Genomic DNA, 21,440 nt, shown 5'->3' on the forward strand with positions numbered 1-21,440 from the left:
ACACACAGAGCTACTAAACCAATAATCATGATTCCCTTCTAAATAAGTAGAGTGGTTTTATTTTGGAATGAACTTGATGTTGTCTTTACCACCTAACCAAAGCAGAATTTAATATTGTACAGCACAACATTCACTCGCTTAAGCCAGTTAACTCTTCTCTGTTCGCTGCAGTTCTTCATATTCTGTAGGATCACGTTTTGTTGTTGTTGTTTGTTTTGTTTTGGGTGTTTCAGTTTGATACCTGATCATCTCTTTTCGGTCTTACAGAAGTCAGATATGATGTCAAATACTATGAAGTCCATACCACCTTCATCATACAATGCTGCCTACCTGAAAGATGATTATCACCTATATTGCCCCTCAATTACTAGGAATCTGGATCATCTTTTCTCTGAAATTTTAAAAATCTTTATAGATTATTCTAGAAGATGAACTTTCAGTACTACACCTTCTACATTACTGAGGACTTCCACATTATAAAGGAGAAAAGGAACATACTTTCCGTAATATTCCCGTATCAAGACAAGATATTAACAATGTTCATCCAGATTCACACACAGAAAGGTAGTTAGGTCTCACACGACACCTTGCTAAAAAGCTCTACGCCAGGATTCTGACCAACAGTTCAGACTGGTGATTACAACACATAAATAGTTCTAAAGATTTTAGAACTTATTCATAAAGTTTATTCTAAACTGAGAATCACTGGACTAGATTACTGGGTCACAGTCCCTCTCCTTCACAAGAGACACAAAATTTCTTCAGGTTGGCATTAGTAAGCACCATTGCACATCTACAGTAACAAAAGATGACCCAACCATACTGTATGGAGTGAAGATGCTGTTTTTATGTTGGGGGGTTTGGTTCCCATTACTCATTCCAATGAACTTGCTAAAGAATTATAACTTCTATCAGTGATTCAGGACCAACTTTTATGTCTTTTAATGACTGAAATGAGGTGGAGGCTTTATAACTTTATTCAGAGGAACCCATCAAACACTGTGTTTCCATACTATTTCATTTTCCTTCATTAGCAAATTATTGTAGTTATCTAAAATACCTCCAGAAGCAACCAATTATAAAAACATCTAAGAAACATTGCAAGCCTGACAATTCCTTCCTTTCCTCATTTCAAATACACAAAAACTGGAAAAATCTCTGAAAACAAAACATTTTGTAGTATTACGTACAAGTTTAATATTTTAAATCAGTCAAATGCTTCGAGTTCAACTACTCATTCAAATTAGGCCAGTTTGGGCTGTCAAATATAATACATTCAAGTAATTCAGAAACTTACGTGAGGTACTTGGTCTTATGTAACCTTCAATCTAGGAAACAGACATAGATTTTTATTAGATTTTCTGATTAAAATTTTATACCAACAGTCCCTACCGCAACTGTCTCTAGAGATAGAACAAGTACTTTTATTTGTCCTAGAGTAGTATAGCCCACAATTTTATAGATTATATATAATCTTAACAATATACATGAAATTTGAGAAAATGCAAGTTACATAAATTAAAAGTCATTGAAGTATAGCACTAAAATCTCTGAAACATTTAATTCTGTCAGGACATTTTCTATCTTAGAAAAAAATATATTAAAAAACCCACAACTTTTTAAAAATAAACAGGAATTTCAATTCTACTGTTCTTTTCCCCAGATTTTTTAGGGTGACTTTAACTTAAGTCTTAGTTCTATTTAACACTACATTTCCTAGATGCACACAGGAATGTAACAATATTTGTCAGCAGTACTTTTAACTTAGTAGGTCAAACATAAATACACTGATAAAATATACATTATTCAATACTTTATATTTACTTCCAACTACCTTATACATTTTTAATCCTTCGGTCTTCTCTAGCTCTCCTGCTATTCTTCTGAGAAATGAGACTTTGCATTCTTTTACATCTGTTGTCTTTCTCTTCATTTTATCTGGAAATTCTTTAGACTATTGAGAAAAAAAATAGCTTTAGATGAGCAACACCAAAATTAATTTAACATTAAAAAGTTGCCACATTTCACTTTTTGAACAAGCTTTCAAAAGACTAGCAAACATTGTTTTGACATTAGGAAGTAGTTTCATTTCGGTAGCACCACTAGTTAAAGGTTAATGTTAAAATCATATAAATTCAGATACTATGTGAAGTTCACTACTGAAAGGTAACATCTTCTGTGCAATATCCAAGAAGGCCGTGGGCATAATGAGGAATGAGAGAGAACCAATGCCCAAGAACCTGATCTTGGATGAGATTAAAATACTTAGGAAAAGACTGAGCAGACACCGACTTGCACCCCTGGATCGTGTTTCCTCAATAGCTTGCAGCTTTACAGCTATTTATCTTGATCAAACTCAGGAAGAGCCAATCATACAATTATTCGTGATTCATCCTAAGAGGGTTTAAACTTCAAACTTTATGTAGGTATTCGTATAGAAATAAAGGATAACATCTTAGAGAAATTGTGATCAAAACGTAATACGGATATATTACTCACTATGTATGCTCTTCTGTGTTTATACCCGCTGAGATGTTCTATCATGGGTGCCATCTCTGTATTAAACCCACACAGCTTGCATTCATAATGCGGCTCTTTTCTTCCTTCAAATCTGATTTCAACCACATGTTCTAAACCTGTAAAACAAGAGTTACAAACATCTATACTTACAACAGACTACTATAAACAAAAGTATTCTCTTCAAGATGGCTCACTGAAAGCCAAAAATAAGAAAGAGAGTATTCCATTTTCAGAATTTCAACACTTATTCAGGATCACAAAAATCAGATCTATTATCAACAACAGTTGAACTTCTCTCTTTACAGTGCTTTATTCTGAAGGGAAAAAAATCATCTATAGCAGATTTGCAAGCTCAACAGAACAAAATCCTTCATTTATCTACTTTTTCACCCAGGATATTTTTAAGAAACCAAAAAAGAACATTCCATTCAATACAGTCATGTAAGACAATGGAGAAGTGTCAGTCAAAAAGAAAATGAGGATAGGAAATGCCACACAAGCATCTGTATTAAAAGATCCCATTTAAACTACTTAGTCAAACGTAATTTGGACAGCATTTGAGTAGTGCAAAGTGCATGCAAAAAGAACAATAATCCCTTCACAAAACTGGGTCCTGCATTATCCAAAATATCCCATAAACTTTTAAGAATTATCAGGAAATAAAATAGATTTTCTTAATTTCTTTCCTAGAAATGACTGGAAGACTATGGATACATTGAAAAATTTAAGTTTGATGATACGGAATGTCCTCCTTGGCCAGTTTGAGTTCGAAGTCCTGAGTGTGTCCCCTCCCAGTCTCTTGCTCATCTCCTGCCTACTCCAGGGGTGGGAGACAGGGACCCAGGCTGGGAAAAAGAAAAAGCCTTGATACTGTGCACTGCTCGGCAACAGCCAAAACACCAGTGTGTTACCAATGCTGTTTTAGTCACAAATCCAAAACAGCACCATACTGGATGCTATGAAGAAAGTTAACTATCTCAGACCCACTACTGCATTATACTGTTAAATCTTAACTCCAAAAGTAAATTATCAGCATTTCTTCTCATTATTAGGGAACATATTTCTCTAGGCCACCATTATATACTAGCAAAACTAAAGCCACTGACAATCAGCACCAATACGTGTTGAAGTCGCTTTGCAGAAAAGGGCCCGGGGGATACCAAATTGAATGTGAGCCGGCCTTGTGGCAAAGAGGGTAAACAGTACCCTGGGCTGCACGAGGAGCATCACCAACAGGAGAGGTCCATCCCCTCCACTCAGCACTGGTAATGCCACACATGGAGTAGTGTGTCTAGTTCTGGGCTCCCCCTTTCAACAGAGAGATGGACATACTGGAGAGAATCCAGAGAAGTGGCAAAAAAAAATGAAGGGGCATGAGCACCTCTCATGTGAAGAAAGGCAGAGAGAGCTGGGACTGTTCAGCCTGGAAAAGAGATGGCCCAGGCATCAACCTCAGTGTGTATAAATACATGTCAAGGGACAGTCAAAGAAGACAGAGCCAGGCTCTTTTCAGCAGTGCCCAGCAACAGGACAAGAGGCAATGGGCACAAACTGAAACACGGGGGTTTACATCTGAACATAAGGAAATGCTTTTTCACTGGGAGCATGACTGAGTACTGGAACAGATTCTCTGTGGAGTTGTAGAGTCTCCATCCCTGGAGCTATTCCAAAGCCATCTGGACACAGTCTTAGGTAACCTGCTCAGTGATCCTGCTTGAGCAGGGCAGGTGGACAACACGACTTCCAGAGGTTCCTTCCAACCCCAACCATTCCATGAAAACCATCTTCATAGAGATGGTTCCTTCAGGAACAAGTTATCTTATGATTAAGGTGTACAGAAGAGGTGGCCTTTACAGTGATCGGTGATCACATAACAAGCTAAATTTTAAAAAGGTATAACGTGCAAGATAAATTATCTTAATTACCCAGTATCAGTTACAAAAAATGAAACAGTATTTAAAATATCACTTTTTATTTCAAAACAAAGGAAAGCTATTTGTCACAAATGCAAAGACATACCATTTAGAAAACAAAACAAACAAAAACATACCAACTAGAGGTTCTTCTCTTTTGGGATCATTCATAAAATCCTTCAGACAGGTTATGTCCTTTGTGAGTCCTCTCTTCACTGAGATAAAAAAATACACAAAGAAACATTACACTAAAATGACCAAATACATTAGACAGGTTGCACATAATTTCTATGCTGTTAAAGGAGTTCCTAGTGGGACTTAAGGAGGACAAAATTAACTTGCAATTTGAAATGAGCAAGCAAAATGGCTAGGATCTCAATCGCTCACAAGAAGATTCCAGCACTACATTTTCCATAACATTTTTACACACGAGGAATTAATGTCTTCAAGAGAACCAAAGGAAAAAAAGAGATCTTCTAACAGATTCCAATTTATTGATTTTACAGTTTTTACACTGTCTTTAAACTCTTTTAAAAGAGTCAACTCAGAGCACCAGCTACATCTATCTGCAAAACCAGAGGCATTAAATGTATTTAGGTGTTAGCCATTACAAAAGAGAACGCTGAAGTGTTAAAATATGTGTTTTTACATTTTTAATCTGAGAAAAAAGTGTGGAAATAGAACTCATCTTCCTAACTGCATACATGTGTATTTTAACCTAGTAGTGAATTTCCTGAGAAGTCATAAACTCTGCTAGTTTCTTCAAACCTGAGCAAACAGAAGTGGAAATACAATAGGCACTGAACAATATGTTATTGTCTTCTGTCATTCTAGAGTAGCAGGTTACAGTTTAAAAATAAATAAATAAAAAACATTTAATGAGGGTAACAAATTCTATGCCTGTTAAATATTCGTTCTAGTGGGAGCAATTTTTTGCTGCAATCAAGACAAATTCTAGTGCTGCACACAAAAAAATACTTCACGAGGTGCCAGCACTTAATTAATAAAGAATACCTGTTGTAACTTCACTGTGGTAGAAAACACCTGATGGGATACCTCCTGCCATAGGACAGCACGGCCCAAACCCACCAAAACTTTACAAGTCTTGTTAAAAGTTTGTATGTGTGGTTTTTTGTTGTTGTTGTTTTGTCCAAAGTGACATGCAGCAGCAGCACAGTGTGACAAAGGTGCCACATAGCAAGTTGGTGTCATGTACTGGGCATGTACACTGTACATGTCTGTACCAAGACTTCAATGTGTTACAGAGCTATAATGTATTTCCGTGCCTGTGTAGTAGCTCTCAGTGATTGACATGTGATCTTTTAGGCTAAATCTGGAAAGAGAGAGGTTGACAAAAATCAAAGGCCTTTAAAAGGTAGTGGATGTTTTCTTCTTGCTTCCCAACATGCAACTAGATATTGTCTTAGTGTTATCTTGATAAGAGAAACCCCATACTGTTCTTGTTTTACGTGCATTTGTTCTGTATAGTATTGGACTGTATCGTATGTGTACAGATGTATGCTACAAAATTTTCAGCTAAAAACTTCATGAGCTAAAAAACATTAAACAAATTAGTGTCAGCTAATCAGGAAGAAACACTGCTGTCTCAAGTGTATTTCAGTGAAAATATCTGTAACTTCATATCCTCCTAAGAACTTTCCTTAAATAAATTAACCCTCACACGAAAGAAAAGCAATGGTTCAAGTGTTTGGTAACTTGCATTGCTTCTGAGTAACCCATCATCAACAAAAAGCTTTGATCATCATTAACATAAAACTATCAATGTCAAAGGTGCATTTAAAAAGGAGGTTAGCTTATTTATATTCAGCTACCTGGTCTCTGTGTTTCATACTTCATCGGAGTTCGGGCTGGAGCTGGAGGACCTAAGATGACAGTTTGACAGTCAGATCACTTCTCACATACTTTTATGAAGTACAGAGTAGATCATCCAAACACATTAAAGAACGGAACAGTTATCTTCATTGTGCAAGTTTAATATAGGCTCAGTGGTAACTACTTCATCTTGGTACACTTCCCTTCTTTAACTTGATTCCTCTATGCAAGAAAAAGCCTTCAATTCCATTCACCTTCCCCACAATGTACCAAACATATAGGTGAGTATCACAGAAGCATACGGTATTCAATTTTCATTTCATTCTTAATTGCTTTTCATACTGTCTATAGTTATTTTATTTTAGCTATTCATTGTTTTCTGTGACTGGAAGTCCAGTGGTATTGACGCCTGATAGACAAATCCTCATCTAAAGGTTTAGAGCCTTGGCACAGCCCTAGGTCATTAAATTTTATGCAGAACAGTAGTTTCTTTTACATAGGTATCTGTGTATATTCTTAACCACTCAGTTCCAGGGTGAATGTTTGAACACGCTTCTGTAAACGCAATTCTACTCCCTTCATTTGTAACTTCTTTCCCTTGCCCCTCTCTCCCTTAAATCCATACGCAGACGTATCCCAGGTGAGCTTTAATGATGCTCTCAGCATTTTGTAAATCGTGAAATCCAAGATTAAAACAAACTGATGTACCAGCACTTATTGAAAAATCTGAAAGTTATGTTAAGCTTAAAAAACATGAAAAATTAGACTACGTATTTGCTCACGCATTTCCTATTTTTGAAGTGAAAAGATTTTCCATACTTATAGTAAATATGTCTTGTATACAGCACTGGTTCCTTCCTCTTTCTGCATGAGATTAGCAGTGAAGAGATGCATATTAGAACTATATCTCAGATCAAAGCTGCAAATATTCTGCAAACAGCTACACAATAGTAACATAAGGGAGGGTTATAAGAAAACATGGCCTCTTTGATTTCTCATAGTAAGATATCCACTTTTTTCAGTAAAAAGCTTCAAAGATTTCAAAGTAGCATAAATAAAAGTATCTGCAGATACTTTACAAGTATGAAAACTACTTGTTTCCAGAGCTGTTCAGTTGTTCACACACAGCCTGAGTTAGATTCCAGGTCCAGCATCTGCAGTCTGACAACATGGCCAAACACCAAACAACACAAATGGGCACCTGTGCAGTCTGATTTTTTCATGCTTTAATTTGTTTACTTCCAGGACCATATTGTGTTTGCAGAGAATTGTGCCAGCAGCAGCTCACAGTGCAGCTTGCCATAATGTGGCTGAGGCTTACACATACAGTCAAGTTAAAAATCAACAGTTGTAGCTCCTACTACCACCAAAGTGTGTGTTTTTTCTTTCCTTGTTTTCAAACATTTGCAGGCTGTTACAATAATGTCAATAATGTCTGCTAAGTTTCACAAAAGCAGTTATAATCCTGAAGATGCTCTCCCATGTGGTGATGCTAGTTTTGGATGCTAGCATTTAAGCTTGATGTGTACAAGCTCCACGGCTTTGTAATTCTAGTAGCAAGGGGTTATTTCTTAAGCAACTCAAAACCACCATACAGCAGTATTTTCCCTTAAAGCATATCAGGCTGACAAATGAGCTGAAAATCAGCTGGACTGCCAGGATCAAAGGACAATGAGCAACAGCCCAGCCCCTTCCTGGTGTCCAGTAAGCTGCAGTGTAGCCCAGGGACCAGTTCCAGGGCTCACAACAATTAACCTCTTCATCAGTAACCCAGTTGAAAATGCACAGAAAACCCTTAGAAAGTTCACAGACAAGATGAATTCAGGGAATACAAAGACTTCAAAGATTTAGTTGAGCAGGATCTTGGGTGCACTGAGCCTTAAAGAAACTTTAAGGTAAGAAATAGAGCTCTACAGCTGCAGTAACCCCATGCACGAGCACAGGCTGAGCAGGTGAGAAGAACCTGATACTTATGATGGATGTTAAGCTGGGTAGTGGCCAAAAGCAAGCCTGTTATAAACAAGGAAACCTCCTACTGGAAGCCTGCACAGGCAGCAAACTTCCAGGTAACTTATCCTCCTGCATGTGGTACTTAGGATGTCTGGTTTCGTGCCTCTCCCAATTATAGTGCAACGTGGAAAAAAAAACATAGGGTCTAGGGGAACGGCAGCAGACCTGAAGGTTAGACTGGGCTTTGTAGCTGACAGTCAGGTATTCTTAGGGGGAGGCGGCAAAATCATAATAAATAGCTGCTTAGGAGGTTGAGATTTATTTTGTTAGGATAAAATTCTTCTTTAAAAGGAAGGCAGCAACTATGGACTGATTAAACAGAGGTAGAGGGCTCTGTCCTTGGAAGTGTTCAAGGCTTCTTGTTGAAGCCTTGTGATGATCCTCCAGCACTGATGATTGAAGCAAGTGATGATCCTCCAGCACTGGCAGTAGTCCTGCTTCAGTCAGGAAGTTAGATTCAATAGCTTCAGGAAATCCCTTCCAAATAAGGATTTTTAGGTAGATTACTAGTATCTGGAAAATACTCTGTGAACAAAACCACCAGAACACTTCTCATTCCAATACTTAATATTTAATGACATGGGCCTGAACACATTTCTTTGAACTCCACCTTTTGCATCTATTCCTGCATTTATAGTGCACACGCTCATTTTAACTGCTAAAATTAGAAGTGCTATGTCTCAAAACTTAACGACAGTTCCAGATATTGCCAATACAATTACTCACCAACAACAATGTAGTGGACTCAGCACAACAAACTCACTTTTGAGAACAAGGGGTGAAGTGCACAGAGTGTATACTCCATCATACAGGGGGAAACTCCAAGAGAGGTTATAAAGCTGAACTAGCATTTAATCTTAGTACTTTATTATTTTGACAACTTCTGAAGTATTTTCTATTCTAGTCTGAACTCAGAAAAGAACTTCCAGGTTCCCTTCCTTTGGGAATTTAGCAGTACTTTTACACTGTAAGACCTTACATATACTAACTAATGCTTGACAGATGCCGAGTAAGGAGAGGCATATTTAAGAAAATAAAATTTAAGAAAGCATTTCAGCTTTGTGATAAGACTGATGGGATCAGTTTTCCATTGCTGAACTCAAGGAAGAATATGATTTATTCTTTCACTCACTGGAGGAATAACTTTGCTGTGCAGATAAGTGCAGCTTCAGATCCAATTCTTCCCCTCAGCCCCATGCTTTACAGAATGATTATAACGAAGCTTTCTTTACTCACATGACTTAAAGGCTCAAAGTTGAAGAATGTAGAGGCAGGCTGCTAGATCCAACAGCTAAGCACCTACAACATTCCTCATTACACTTTTCAGAACCTTCTATGAGGAGAAGTCTTTGAGGAAGCACTGCAAACTAACTCTGCACTTCCCTGTAATTCTTGAAGAATTCCACAGGCTGTGCAAAAATTCCATTAATCCACTCTTTGTGGAAAGTTGTGGAAAAATAATTTCACCAATGCAGTCAGGCTGCCCAGAAGTGGCTTTAAAAGGGCTTATCTTCTATATTCCCCCTACTTTGTTCTAGTAGTAAGCCCCTGGATTTCACTATTGCCCGGGGAGTGCTGCCAAACATGTATAATTTCATTCCCCCACTGTTTAGTGCCTCTTGCTTAAAGCAAGAACAGTTTTCCAAACTTCTGCCTCCTCTGGCCAAAGAGAGGTAGCAATCTCCTTCCGTCCTGATGCCTGAACATACAAATACAACTGCCTCAACTAGAGCTAAAAGAAACCTTCCATCTGTTCAGTTACTGCTGTATGAAGAAATCACAACTGAACTTCATGTACTTGCTGAGCTTTAACTTAGTGAAGTCTTAAGACTTCAGTATCTTCCCTTCCCACATCATCTGTTGAGATTGTCTTCTAAACTTCTTGAAAGCAGGCAGATAAAGCACAACCAGAAACCAAGTTCTTGTCCCCACAAAAATAATTTGTTGATAGCTTTGCTGTATGGAAACTTGAATGATATCCAGATGTCTTTCTTACAAGAAAGTGGTACTCCTCCAAATACAAGCATCTGTAAACAGACTCATTTCCTGACTTCACTGACTTTAAAGGCAATGAGATTGCCTTTAAACAGTCAGGTTAGTCACGCTCCCCACTGCTGGAAATACTCAGCATCCAAATAATTGTGGGTTTTGTTCCTGTAATTTTGGTTTGTGAATGATACCAGTACTGGTCTTGCTCTCCCTGATGAGAAAGGATTTTTTTTTTTTTAATTCCAAAGCAAGGAAGAAATTGCTTATACTGGTGTAGTACATTTTAAGTATGCCAAGCCTCATCTTCTGAAGTACGCACTCTTCTTTGGACACTGCACATTTCAGATACCTGTCAGATTTTGTCCCAAGTGATTTCCAAGAAAACTCATCCTTCACTTTGACCCTATCCTTACATTTTTGCTCCTGGTCCTTCAGATTCCACCATGAACACGCTGCCATGTTTCACTTTCACTGGGTTGTTTGATAACAACCAAGGACCCAACAGCAATAAGAGCAACCCATGAGTTTATATCCTGAAGTGACACAGGACTCATACTTTACACAGTACATTTAAGTTAAGAATCTGTGCTTATTCAAAGTACTTCACTACATAACTCCATGACCTGTACACATTTGTTCATGCTTATTGCATGTCTGCAAACAGTTAAAATGAAAACACAAAAGCCAAGCATATTCTGAGTTTATTCTTATATCTCAATGACAGAACACCAATGGATTTCCTGGATCCAGTGACAAGGGATAATTGTGTCACTAGTGACACATACAGAACTTCTCAAACCCTCCCACCGACAAATTTTAAGTAAATGGTTGTGCGCTGTGATCCCCAGCATCAAAACTGGATTGCCATCTTTGAAAAGCTCCTTAAGTGGCAAGCTTTTCTACCTTAAATGAAAACCCCAACCTCCCCATCCCCAACACACAAGAAAACAAGCAAACAAAACCACACACCCCTGAAACATATAAATAAGCTTTACAAAGCTATGTTTTGGCCTTCTTTGGACGAGTAAACCATGACAATGGCTTACAAGTTGGCTTCCCATGTCTGGATCTTCAGTGAAGTAGAATTCAAGATGGATAAAGCAGTATAACACTCATGTCTCTGTTCTGTTGATTTCACATTACAAGTAGGAAGAGGTCGATAGCTTCAATGTGATCACTAAGATTCAGAACCATCTGGATGAAATAAAACAATATACAAAGCTTCTGCCATGCAGTATCCTGTGATGCTGGGACTCCTCCAAAAGTTAACTCTAGCTTGTTTACCAAAGTTTCACATCAAGATTCTCCTCTTTAATAATTAGGAACTTGAACCTCTCTTCCAGTTCCATAAAACAGTCACAAGATTTTGACCTGTGACATTTCCGGGAATGCAGTGGTTGTAATGACCGTATGTTCTTACCCTGAAACTTCCCTGGAATGCTGAGCTTGCAGGACATGAAGCAGTATCATCTTCTAAAGCCGTAGGTCTTTGCAACAGACTCTTGTATTCCACCACTCTTTCTACTGTCTTGCCGCCATTCCTTCTGTCCTCTTTTTCAAATCTTAATTTCTGTCCCATTTGCTCTTTGCACCACTCCTCCCAGACAAGATGTTAGGGTCTTGAAGCAGCAACCTCTTCAGTGATCAAGTTTGCAAGATAATTCATCATTGGTACTACTTTTTAGGACCATTTCCAATGAGGAATACCAAAAGAGGTGTAGGAACCCATTTTTGGCTAGAAACAGTAGCCTGTGGCCAAACAAATCTTTTGTTGTTGCTGAGGTATAGATACAATTCTAGACTGCTCATATCCACCGGACACTGAAGAGACCTCTGTGCTTTCAGAACTTTTACAGTTCTGAAAAGGAGCTGCATTACCAGTGCTTCTAAAAGCTGAAGATCTGCACACAGTACTCACATCTGCTGGGGCAGAATGTCTCGGTTGATCACTTCAATCACATCTTGCACTGATATCCTGTTTTCAGCACTAAACCACCAGAGCAGCTTAGAAAATAGACCCTGACCAGTGTTTTTTCTGTGTTGTTCTCTCACATTGATTCTCCAGGGTGCAGGTGGTGAGCTCAGCCTGCAATGTTTCCCTCAGTAGAAGACTGACATCACTCTTCTCTGTAGAGATGTGCATTTTCAGGAACCCTTGATTAACCTGGTTCAAGAGATACTGGGGAACAAACAAAGCCAGAATGTGTTTCTGTAAGGCTTGTTTCTTAGGAGAGCATGCTGAAAATACAAACTAGAAATTAGAGGCTTATTTCTTGTGATGACTGACAGTAAGTCCCTCTTGCTTCATAATCTTCAAATTGTTTAAGCCATACTCCCATGTATGCCAGTGTTCTCTTGCTTGCAGTCCTTTCAAAATCTTGTACATCAGCATTTTTACATCATTCCATGTCCACTGTGAGCAAGTTCTATCCCAAGTTTCCAGTCTTTTACCATTACTCTTATTTCCCACGGGCACATGACAGTCTGGGTGCATGTTCTCAGCTTATGGGGATGAGACACCCCAACAACTCAGTTTACATTGAATAGGTCTTTGCTACTCCAAGTCCACACTACAATAAAGAAAGGCATAACATTCCCGTGATGCAGCTAGGCAAATTCAGCACAGAGCAGCAGCTGCAACAGTGTTATGTTAGCCTACACGCATAGGTGCTTAGCATACTACCTGAAGCTTAGCAGTGAGTGCATAAAGCTGACAAACAAGTGGAAGACAGTTTAGCCTGGGAAGGTAAGAAATATACTGACTATGCATCCCTCTGCTAAATAGATATACAAATATTTAGGTGTGGAAAGCATAATTAAAGCTTCATGCTCTAAAACATTTCTTTATTCAACTGTTCGTTAGATAAAAATCTCAGGAGATCATTCAGCATATAAAGAGAAACACAGCTACAGACATAGATCTGGCAAATGCAAATAACTGAACTACTTGGAAAAGCAACACATTAAAACCCCCAAGCAATATCCATACTAAGAGGCTGGAAAGAATAAAGCATTATACTTACAATAGACAGTCTTGGGTCTCAGGGCTTTTTCTTTCTTTAATTATGAAGATGCAAGTCATCCCAAAATAAAATAAGAAAAAGAAATTAATGTGCTGCATGATTTGAAGGAAAAACCCCTGTACTTTCTGAATGAAGCCTTTGCAGACAAATTACAATACAGGCCAAAGTTTCCATTAGCAGATAGGAAAAATTAGAGCCTTTATGATTTTCTGCAAAAGCTGGAAGTACTGCCAAAAGTATACTTACAGTTAAGGTTAATTTCAAGAAAGCCTTGGTGTTAAGTTCTAAGAGATGATTATGGTTTGAAACATATCAAGGATGCCAGACAAAACCTTGGTTTTTGCATGGCTGCAGCTTGTAAAGTTCCTAAAGTTCGAAAAACCATAGTTCCAACAACAACCAAGAAAAAAATGGAAAAATAAGCTAACAAAGAACAGCTCCACCACCATATAGGGCGGATCTGGATAAACCTCCAGACAAGCCAAGTCTCCTGGAAGTTTATTCATATCATGAAGAACAGGAAAAGCAGCTTTCATCAGCTGAATTCAGGACAGATCACTTTTGGAAACATCTCGGAAAAAGAATTTAGTTTTCCATTTCAAAAACCTGGCTAAAACCAATAGTGACGCATTTGGAGACTTTTCTGGCAAATAAACACAAACTTCCCATTTAAAAGAATGAGAAGTGTCATCCTTCTACCAGAAGGACAGTTGTTTGCTTCTGAGCACTCGATGGATTTGAGTGCTATATTTTCAGCATTCAGTGCTGTGGAAGAGATGTTGCAGGTCGGTGTAACAGTTCAGTAAGAGGTAAGACTGACACAATAGGTGTTTGTTCAGGAAACAGAACAGTTCTTCCACGCTAGTTTTAAAATGGAAGTCACCTAAGTGCCAGTATCATCACAGGTGAGTGGGTGGTGTATGAACTCAGCAGGATTTTGTAAGCTTGGAATACAGGCAGTCTGTCTGGTAGCTATCCTGCCAGGAGCATTTCTACTGTGTACAAAACCACCTATCATTCTGCTCCAGTTTTACAATAAACAGCTGCTAATACCTAACATTTCACAGACATGCAGAAAACATCAGAAACTGTGAGCTGCCATTAAAAGACTTCCTGACCATTTTCAGACAATTCAGATTGCACTTGGATTACTGCTTTAATATTCAAAATGTTGTTCCACAACTGAGACTGATACATCCACTTTACTTGTGATGTTTTCTGCTTATCTTTCAAGTGGTCTTAAGGAAAAAAAAAAGCAAAACTACATCAGGAATAAAGATTCTCACACATTTGGTAAGAAACTTATTCTCTGCCCAGGGCCACGTGTCACAAGCAAGTTACAACAGCTGTTTTTGAGCTAAGACTGTAAAAAGTTAGAGTAACTTTTAACAAAGTGTCTAACTTTGAGAAGCCACAACTCAAAAACTGCTGTCTTTCAGGGTTCAAGCCTTCCATGTGCAGTTCTCCAAGAGCTACTTCTTAAATTACTTTTCACACATTTCAAGTTCACAAGTTATCTAACAAAACACTGTTTCACAGTTGTGTAAACATCATTTACTTCTTCCTAAATATATCTGAAGTCACATAAACTAGATATTAGCAATCTATACACTGAAAGCATTTATTCTAATCATGTGAGGTTGACAATGTCTAGAGCTCTACATTTTAAACTGGTTTGGAACATGAGAATAAACTGCAGAACACAACAGCATACTAAACACTTCTTGAGGCAGAAAATATAATGGCACAGCAAGTTTCCAGTACCTGAAACCTATGTTAGCACTTCAAGTATCAAAACAAGTGTCCAATTGAAATGTTCTTCCAAGCACAGGTGATTTTAATGCCATATCAAAGGACAGGTAAGTTGTTTGTATTTCAGATTTTCAACCACCATTTCTGATGTGCAGTGTTTTCTGACCAGCTTACCATAATCACTGAAAGTAGTGTTCAACTGTTCTCAAACTATATAATAACAAGCCAATTCCAATTTTCCAAGAGCTAACAGCTATATGAAAAATGCACAAATGCTATTGTTGATGTCAATCCCCCCCCATACTCATTCAGCAACACCAGCACGAAGCCCATCTGTATGCAGCTATGCAAAGATCACAAGGCACTCAACACAAAATATACACAGCCTCGTGTATTCTGTGGCCATCCCAGTCTGTTTTTACATCAGTACTTCTTGCAGGATTCGTAAATTAGGCCTCATAAATTATCAGCACTAGAAGAATTAGATGTGTACACCGTATACTACTCTAAAACCCCAGCTCAAGGACACAAGCTGTCATCTTCATCAACACTGATATCAGGGAGAAATGCAAACCCTTGGCACAACAACAAAAAAAACACTCAAGAATAGAAACTAAGTGAACTCTACAGAGAAGTAGACTGTACAGAATTAAATTATCTAACATTTCGTAAATTAAGCAAAGACATGAGAACTTGCATGTTTGAGCTTCATATACCACTGAAATCAAACAAATAACTTGATCCTTCCCATTAGATCACTGATCTATTATTCAACTAAAGCAGCTACTCAGACCTGTTAGGAAAAAGCTGCTAGATCTTCACAGCAAAGTACAAATGGAAAAGGCTTCAGATAAGAAAACCCCAATCCAGTAACAAACTGGAATGTCATTACAGACATTTACTCAGAAGACCTAAAAGTTGCTTCTACTTTTTTTTTTTTGAAGTCATCCATTTTATTCCTACCCCTCCAAATCCATCACACATCAATCCAAGAGGTTATAGAGCATCTAGCCTGCAGAGACTAAAGACACAAGTGGAAATTCACCACCCACTCTTGTAAGAACACTGACTTGGCTTCATGTACTAAGTTATTACCTTCCAGTACAGTCAAAGGAATTCCACCAGGCTTTTGGTACAGGCTTACTCTATTTTAATTTTGGATGCAACAAAATATTCTGGGTGAAAGTAAGAAGAAAACTTCTGTCTGACTGAGTAGGATGCCTATACTGCCACAAAAGGACTGTGGATTTCCTGTCTCCTACTTACATTTTCCCTTCCTGCAGCATTCCCTTTAATAGGAGCATTTACACTGTCAAACACCCAGACTGAGAATCAGTACAGAATCTTCCTAAAAATCTTGAAGTGATCAAAAGCAACATTCCTGGAGTCTTATTAAATAAGAAGTGTAGCACACATGAACTAGATTTCAAAACAAGTCTTTGTTTAGACAATGCTTACTAGTAAAAATCTCCCTAACTATACAAGCAGTGCATTCAATACCAGTCACCTTAGAGGCATGCTGAGATTTAGAAAGATGCTGCCTAAGCAACCAGAACATAAAATTCATTTGGAGTCAACAGTACTGGCATACAGGTGAGCAAGCTGGTCAACAGAGAGGTGAAACATGGAAGTATGGAGAAGCAACCTAGATAAATGTCTCATGTATCTATCCAAGCCCCAGAATAACTAAATGACACAGCTAACAAAACACGACACAAAAACAGATGTACAGAGTGAACTGAAGTATCCCTAAAAATCTTTAAGAGTTAGGCTTCACTAGTGCAGCTGCTCAAAGTAATGTACTTTTCTTGGAAGAGCTATAGGAAATGCAGGCCAAGGAGATTCAGCTCACACGTGGCAAAGTGTTTCAATTTGTTTCTTGGATTTTTTCCTCCCACAGTGACTGTCTTCCTAACAAAGCATTGTGTCATGTGTTCTTTAAGGTTTCTCTAGCAGTTGACAAAGTACCTTCACCACAGCCATTTTAAAAATTGTTTTTCTGAAAGTCATCTGACAAGTCAAAAAATAGCTGGTTTGGCTACTGTTGTGATTTCAGTGGAGAATTACCTCTTTGTGTTGTCAGGACATCCTGTGGTATTACTCTGAACAATTTTGAATAATTACTCTGGTAAGGAGCACAAAGCACTGTTCTCTATCAATGTCTAGCCTGTATCTTAAAATGAAGAGAAACTCAGGACTTCTATAGTTACTTCAGGCTTGGTGATACAAAAACTTCTCTGTGCATCTCAAAGAATCCTGACCTTCTGCCATCAAAATACATAGCGAAGTTGAAGCAAAGAATTAGAAGTAGTTGAAAACAATGATGGGATCTTGAAGATTTATTCCTACAGAAGTGCTGTCATGTGATCTACCAGGACCCCACACGAGCACTAACAGTTAACCCCAAATAGCAGCCCAGTTTTCAACTTGCTCAGCATCAGTTCACAACCTATCATTAGCTCAATAAAGCTCAAAAACATAGCCTAGCACACACTGATTTCCAGGAACAGAAGGCAAACAACATGCAGATTTGCAGGGAAAATTATCACTAGTTTTTCCACTTTAAAGGGGAAAAACAGCAATAATTCGATTGCTATGAGGGTTAGCTAGGAAATAAAAAGCAGCAACCACAAAACCAGAAGACCTTCTTGCATCAGCAAGAGCATTTGGCAGGATATTAAAAATACTCAGTACTGTGCACTTCTGTTGGATCACCGGAGAACTCTACAACTGAATCCTGGGAGAAGTGTTTGGAGAGCCACTGACTGGAAGAAGTATATGTCAGCAGTATTAAAGCAATCAGCAAGCACATAAGGACATACAATTAATCAGTCTTGAAAACCAATTAGTGGGGAGATGCCCTTCATCTACAACTGAAAGAAAAGGGGCATTCAAATACTTAAAAACATTGCAGTTAGGCTTTGTAGTGTTCCAGGAAGAATAAAATTAAAGTGTCATTAGGAAAAAGAGCAGACATTTAAGTACCACACCACCACCATCTGATGACAGCGATCATAAGTAACAGGACAGAGCAGACAAATGAGCATGCCTCAACTTTTTAGACCGAGCGTGGAGTTTTACAAAGACAGCTATTAGCCAAACAACAGTCAAAAGTTCAAACAGCATTTGTAAAAGCCCTTTTTCCTCAATACATCATCCCAGAACACTCCAGTAGTTTAAGCAAAGTAAAGCAAAACACAAGGACAGACAGTAAATCAGGAAGCTGCTATTGAGATGCTCTAAACAAGTGAAACCATGGCTTGGTAGTTAAGGTTACACAGCTCCTGCACAAAGTGTTAGGATATAGTAACAGCTGTTCTAGGAGTACAAACTCCAGGCAAGCCAGTTTTCTTCAAAGTACAAACAAATTCTGCAGACTTGGAACATCAAGCAGTACTTTCATCAACTACCCCCCAAGCAGAAGTTTGTATTCTTTAAGCATCTGTGACTGTGTAATTCAAGAAAAATCAGTTTCACAGTTAACAGAAGTTTACCTTCAGTTACTACTAATATTGCAAATTACATGCTGAACAGAACAGAGTTGACATGCCCACCACAAAACCTTCTCCTTAGGAATTTTTAAGCAAACAATTATTACAGATGCACCAAGCAAGTTAGAGAAGCACTTAAATACACACAAAAACAGGTACTGAACTTTGCAAGAATCCCAGATTTAACATTAAATTCACATATAGGCATAACATGGAAAAAGGTTACCTTTCTATGCTTCGCACCACGGTAGTGTGACTGAAGACTTATAGAACTCATACATGGAACTTTACAAACCTAAAAAGAGAAGTTGAAAGCACATCTTCAGTTATGCTGTGGGTATTTTGTAGCCAGCAAGTTGTATGAACTGGAAATAAACCTACTCCTAGAGCAAGATTTTCAAGATCTTCAATTTAAACAGCACAGTCTGCATGACATTAGGAGCAGAGCACTGAAATGGTCTGTTCAAACGGTACTTGAATGCATACTGAAATATAGCAGGTGGTATAAGAGCCTACCCATCCCCTCATACCTCCACTTGTTGGATTCTTAGTTGCCTGAACTCCTCCAGCCAACAGAAAGGGATGATCATACATGATTAGAAAGGAATAGAAGCACAACTGTGTTCCAGAGTAACTGCAACCCTGTTCACTGTTATACCAACAGGATCATAAAAAGTATAGGACATCATATGCATTTCATTAGGATCCACAGACCATCACAATAATTGAAGAGGACACAGATGTACAATTTTTACCAAGTTTAATTATCAAAAAGCAATGACTAATATAGGCCAATATTGTCAGTGTTTTTGACATACTGTCCTGTAAGTTTACCGCACCAGAAAACAATTCAGTACTACCACAACACATGATATATGGAAACTTAAGTTCTGACACAGAGAAGCATGCCTTTAAGAGCCTTTAAAACCGTAAGAAATAGCTAACAGAGATTTAAAAGACAGCAGCAGTTAAGAACCACTACACTACACCTGCACCTACTCAAACACAAACTGCATTCACAACACCAGACAAGCAACTGGCCAAGTTACTCTCCAGCATTAACAGCTTCTCTCACAACCCTGCCACGCTGCAGCTGGATTAGATCTGCCCAACCTCCTCGGAGCGTGATTTTTCATGCCTGAAGACTGCGTCTCAGTACGCAATTCTGAGAAGCCACCGAGAAGAGCACTCACTTCACAATAATATATTTTTTTCTCAGGTTCCGGCTTGGCATCTTCTGGCTTAACATCTTCAGTCACGGCGCTCATCCTGCAAAACCGGTTCAGCGCACACAATAAAAAAAAAAAAAGACAAGCTACGATAAATAGAGATACTGTTTAAAAGCCACGCTCCGGCGAACAATCGGGGCCGGGAGCCGTGCCTCGGTCGGATGAATCCGATAAAGGAGAGGGATTTTTTTATTATTATTATTCTTTTTCCCTCCCTCCCCGCGGTTACGAGAAATAAATAATGTCCTGCCCCACGGGGTCGCGCTCCTCGAATCGTTCCACGTAGAAAAATAAAAATAAATTAAAATAAAATGTTAAAAAAAAGGGGGAAATAAAGGCAGCGGAGGACAGGACGCGCCCCCCCGGGCTCCCTCCCTCCCGCTGAGGAGGCGGCGGTACCTCAGCGGGCCGGCCCCGGCCGGTAACGACCCCCAACGGCCGCCGGCACGAGCGTCACTTCCGCTTCCTGCCCGCGCACTGAGGAGAGGCACGGGCACGGGCGCCGCCGGCGCGCGCCGCAGCCGTTTAACGGCCGAGCCGCCCGCCCCAGCCAATCAGAGCACAGGGCGGCTGCGCGCGCGGCCCCGTTGCCGCCCCCCCCCCCCCTCCCCAACCGTTCCCCTCAGCCCGCCCCGCCCGGCCCGTGACGGTGGGGGGGGGGGTGAAGGGGCACAAACTCTCGTCAGGGCTTCGCTTTAAATGCAAATCTTTAGAATTCTCTTTATTTATTTCCGACTGTTTTAACTTTACACGTCCGCGGCTGGTAAATAAATGTAAAATATAATTTAAGAAATACACGGGAAAGGTCCCTCTAAAAGCAGACGGAGAAAACAGTACAAAAAAAAAAAAAAAAAAAAAACCACAAAAGTGCACCTGTTTTTAACAAAATTCCAGAATATAAAACCCACGTTTGTTTTTTTTTTTTACTGCCTGCTTTTATTTATCCCGCTACAGATAGCTCTCGGAGTCTATGATAACTGTACACAAAGCAGCACAAAGTGCACAAAGTGGTAGGGGTCCCACCACGGGTTATCAAAAGTGTTTCCCTTCCTGGCTATGATTCCTCAGGAGCCGTCCAATTTGCGTCCCCGAAGCGAGCGGTTAGGGTGTTGTGTGCCGAAATTTTCACCAGCCTCAAAACTAAACGGCAAGCCTGCCCAATTTGTGGGCAAAGCACACGTTACCTGCACAAATCAGTAGGTTTTCATGCCGTGTTTGTGCAGGTACGTTGTTCCCTTAATCTTTGGGATCGAGCAATACCCATTTTTCAGGTAAAAAAACAAAACAGGTAGGCCAAAGATGCTGGCAGGTCTCCGTGCACTTTTTATTTAATCTTGTTCTCCACTGTTTTGGTTTAGGAAGTGCCATTTTTCATAGTCGGTTTTGATACCGGGTTGTGCCCCCTTTTTTTGAGACAAATCACATTATTTGTACTAATGATTTTCATGGGCATCTCTGTAACAGTCAGAAGCCTTGATACAAAGTCACATTAAACCCCTTGGTAATTCTTTGCAGTTCTGACCTCAGAACCTAAAAGGGACTCGCTGTACATTTTCAACAGTGCTTCCATACTCTTCTTTAAAAAAAAATTACATATTAAAAGTGCAACTGCACAGTGAAAGAATAAATGCACATAGGAAAATAAAAATAAAAAATGAGAGGAGCAAAAAGGGAGAAAGC

At 39.1% G+C, this 21,440-nt stretch overlaps 1 protein-coding gene across 1 annotated transcript in view; it reads right to left on the reverse strand.

Moving 5' to 3' along the window:
- The window catches only part of LOC116485975, a 33,151-nt gene extending 12,951 nt beyond the window's left edge, over window positions 1-20,200 (reverse strand). The window contains exons 1-9 of the mRNA XM_032181839.1: window positions 20,160-20,200; window positions 19,725-19,800; window positions 18,758-18,826; window positions 13,289-13,322; window positions 6,266-6,316; window positions 4,571-4,648; window positions 2,500-2,636; window positions 1,835-1,954; window positions 1,298-1,328 (exon numbers count right to left, since the gene is read on the reverse strand). Coding sequence (XP_032037730.1) covers window positions 1,298-1,328; window positions 1,835-1,954; window positions 2,500-2,636; window positions 4,571-4,648; window positions 6,266-6,316; window positions 13,289-13,322; window positions 18,758-18,826; window positions 19,725-19,799 — 595 coding nt within the window. The 5' untranslated portion in view covers window position 19,800; window positions 20,160-20,200. The remainder of the gene's footprint in view (window positions 1-1,297; window positions 1,329-1,834; window positions 1,955-2,499; window positions 2,637-4,570; window positions 4,649-6,265; window positions 6,317-13,288; window positions 13,323-18,757; window positions 18,827-19,724; window positions 19,801-20,159) is intronic.
- Window positions 20,201-21,440: the final 1,240 nt, after the last annotated feature.

Source organism: Aythya fuligula, chromosome 2 (assembly GCF_009819795.1).
Source record: "Aythya fuligula isolate bAytFul2 chromosome 2, bAytFul2.pri, whole genome shotgun sequence".
NCBI classification, from domain to species: domain Eukaryota; kingdom Metazoa; phylum Chordata; class Aves; order Anseriformes; family Anatidae; genus Aythya; species Aythya fuligula.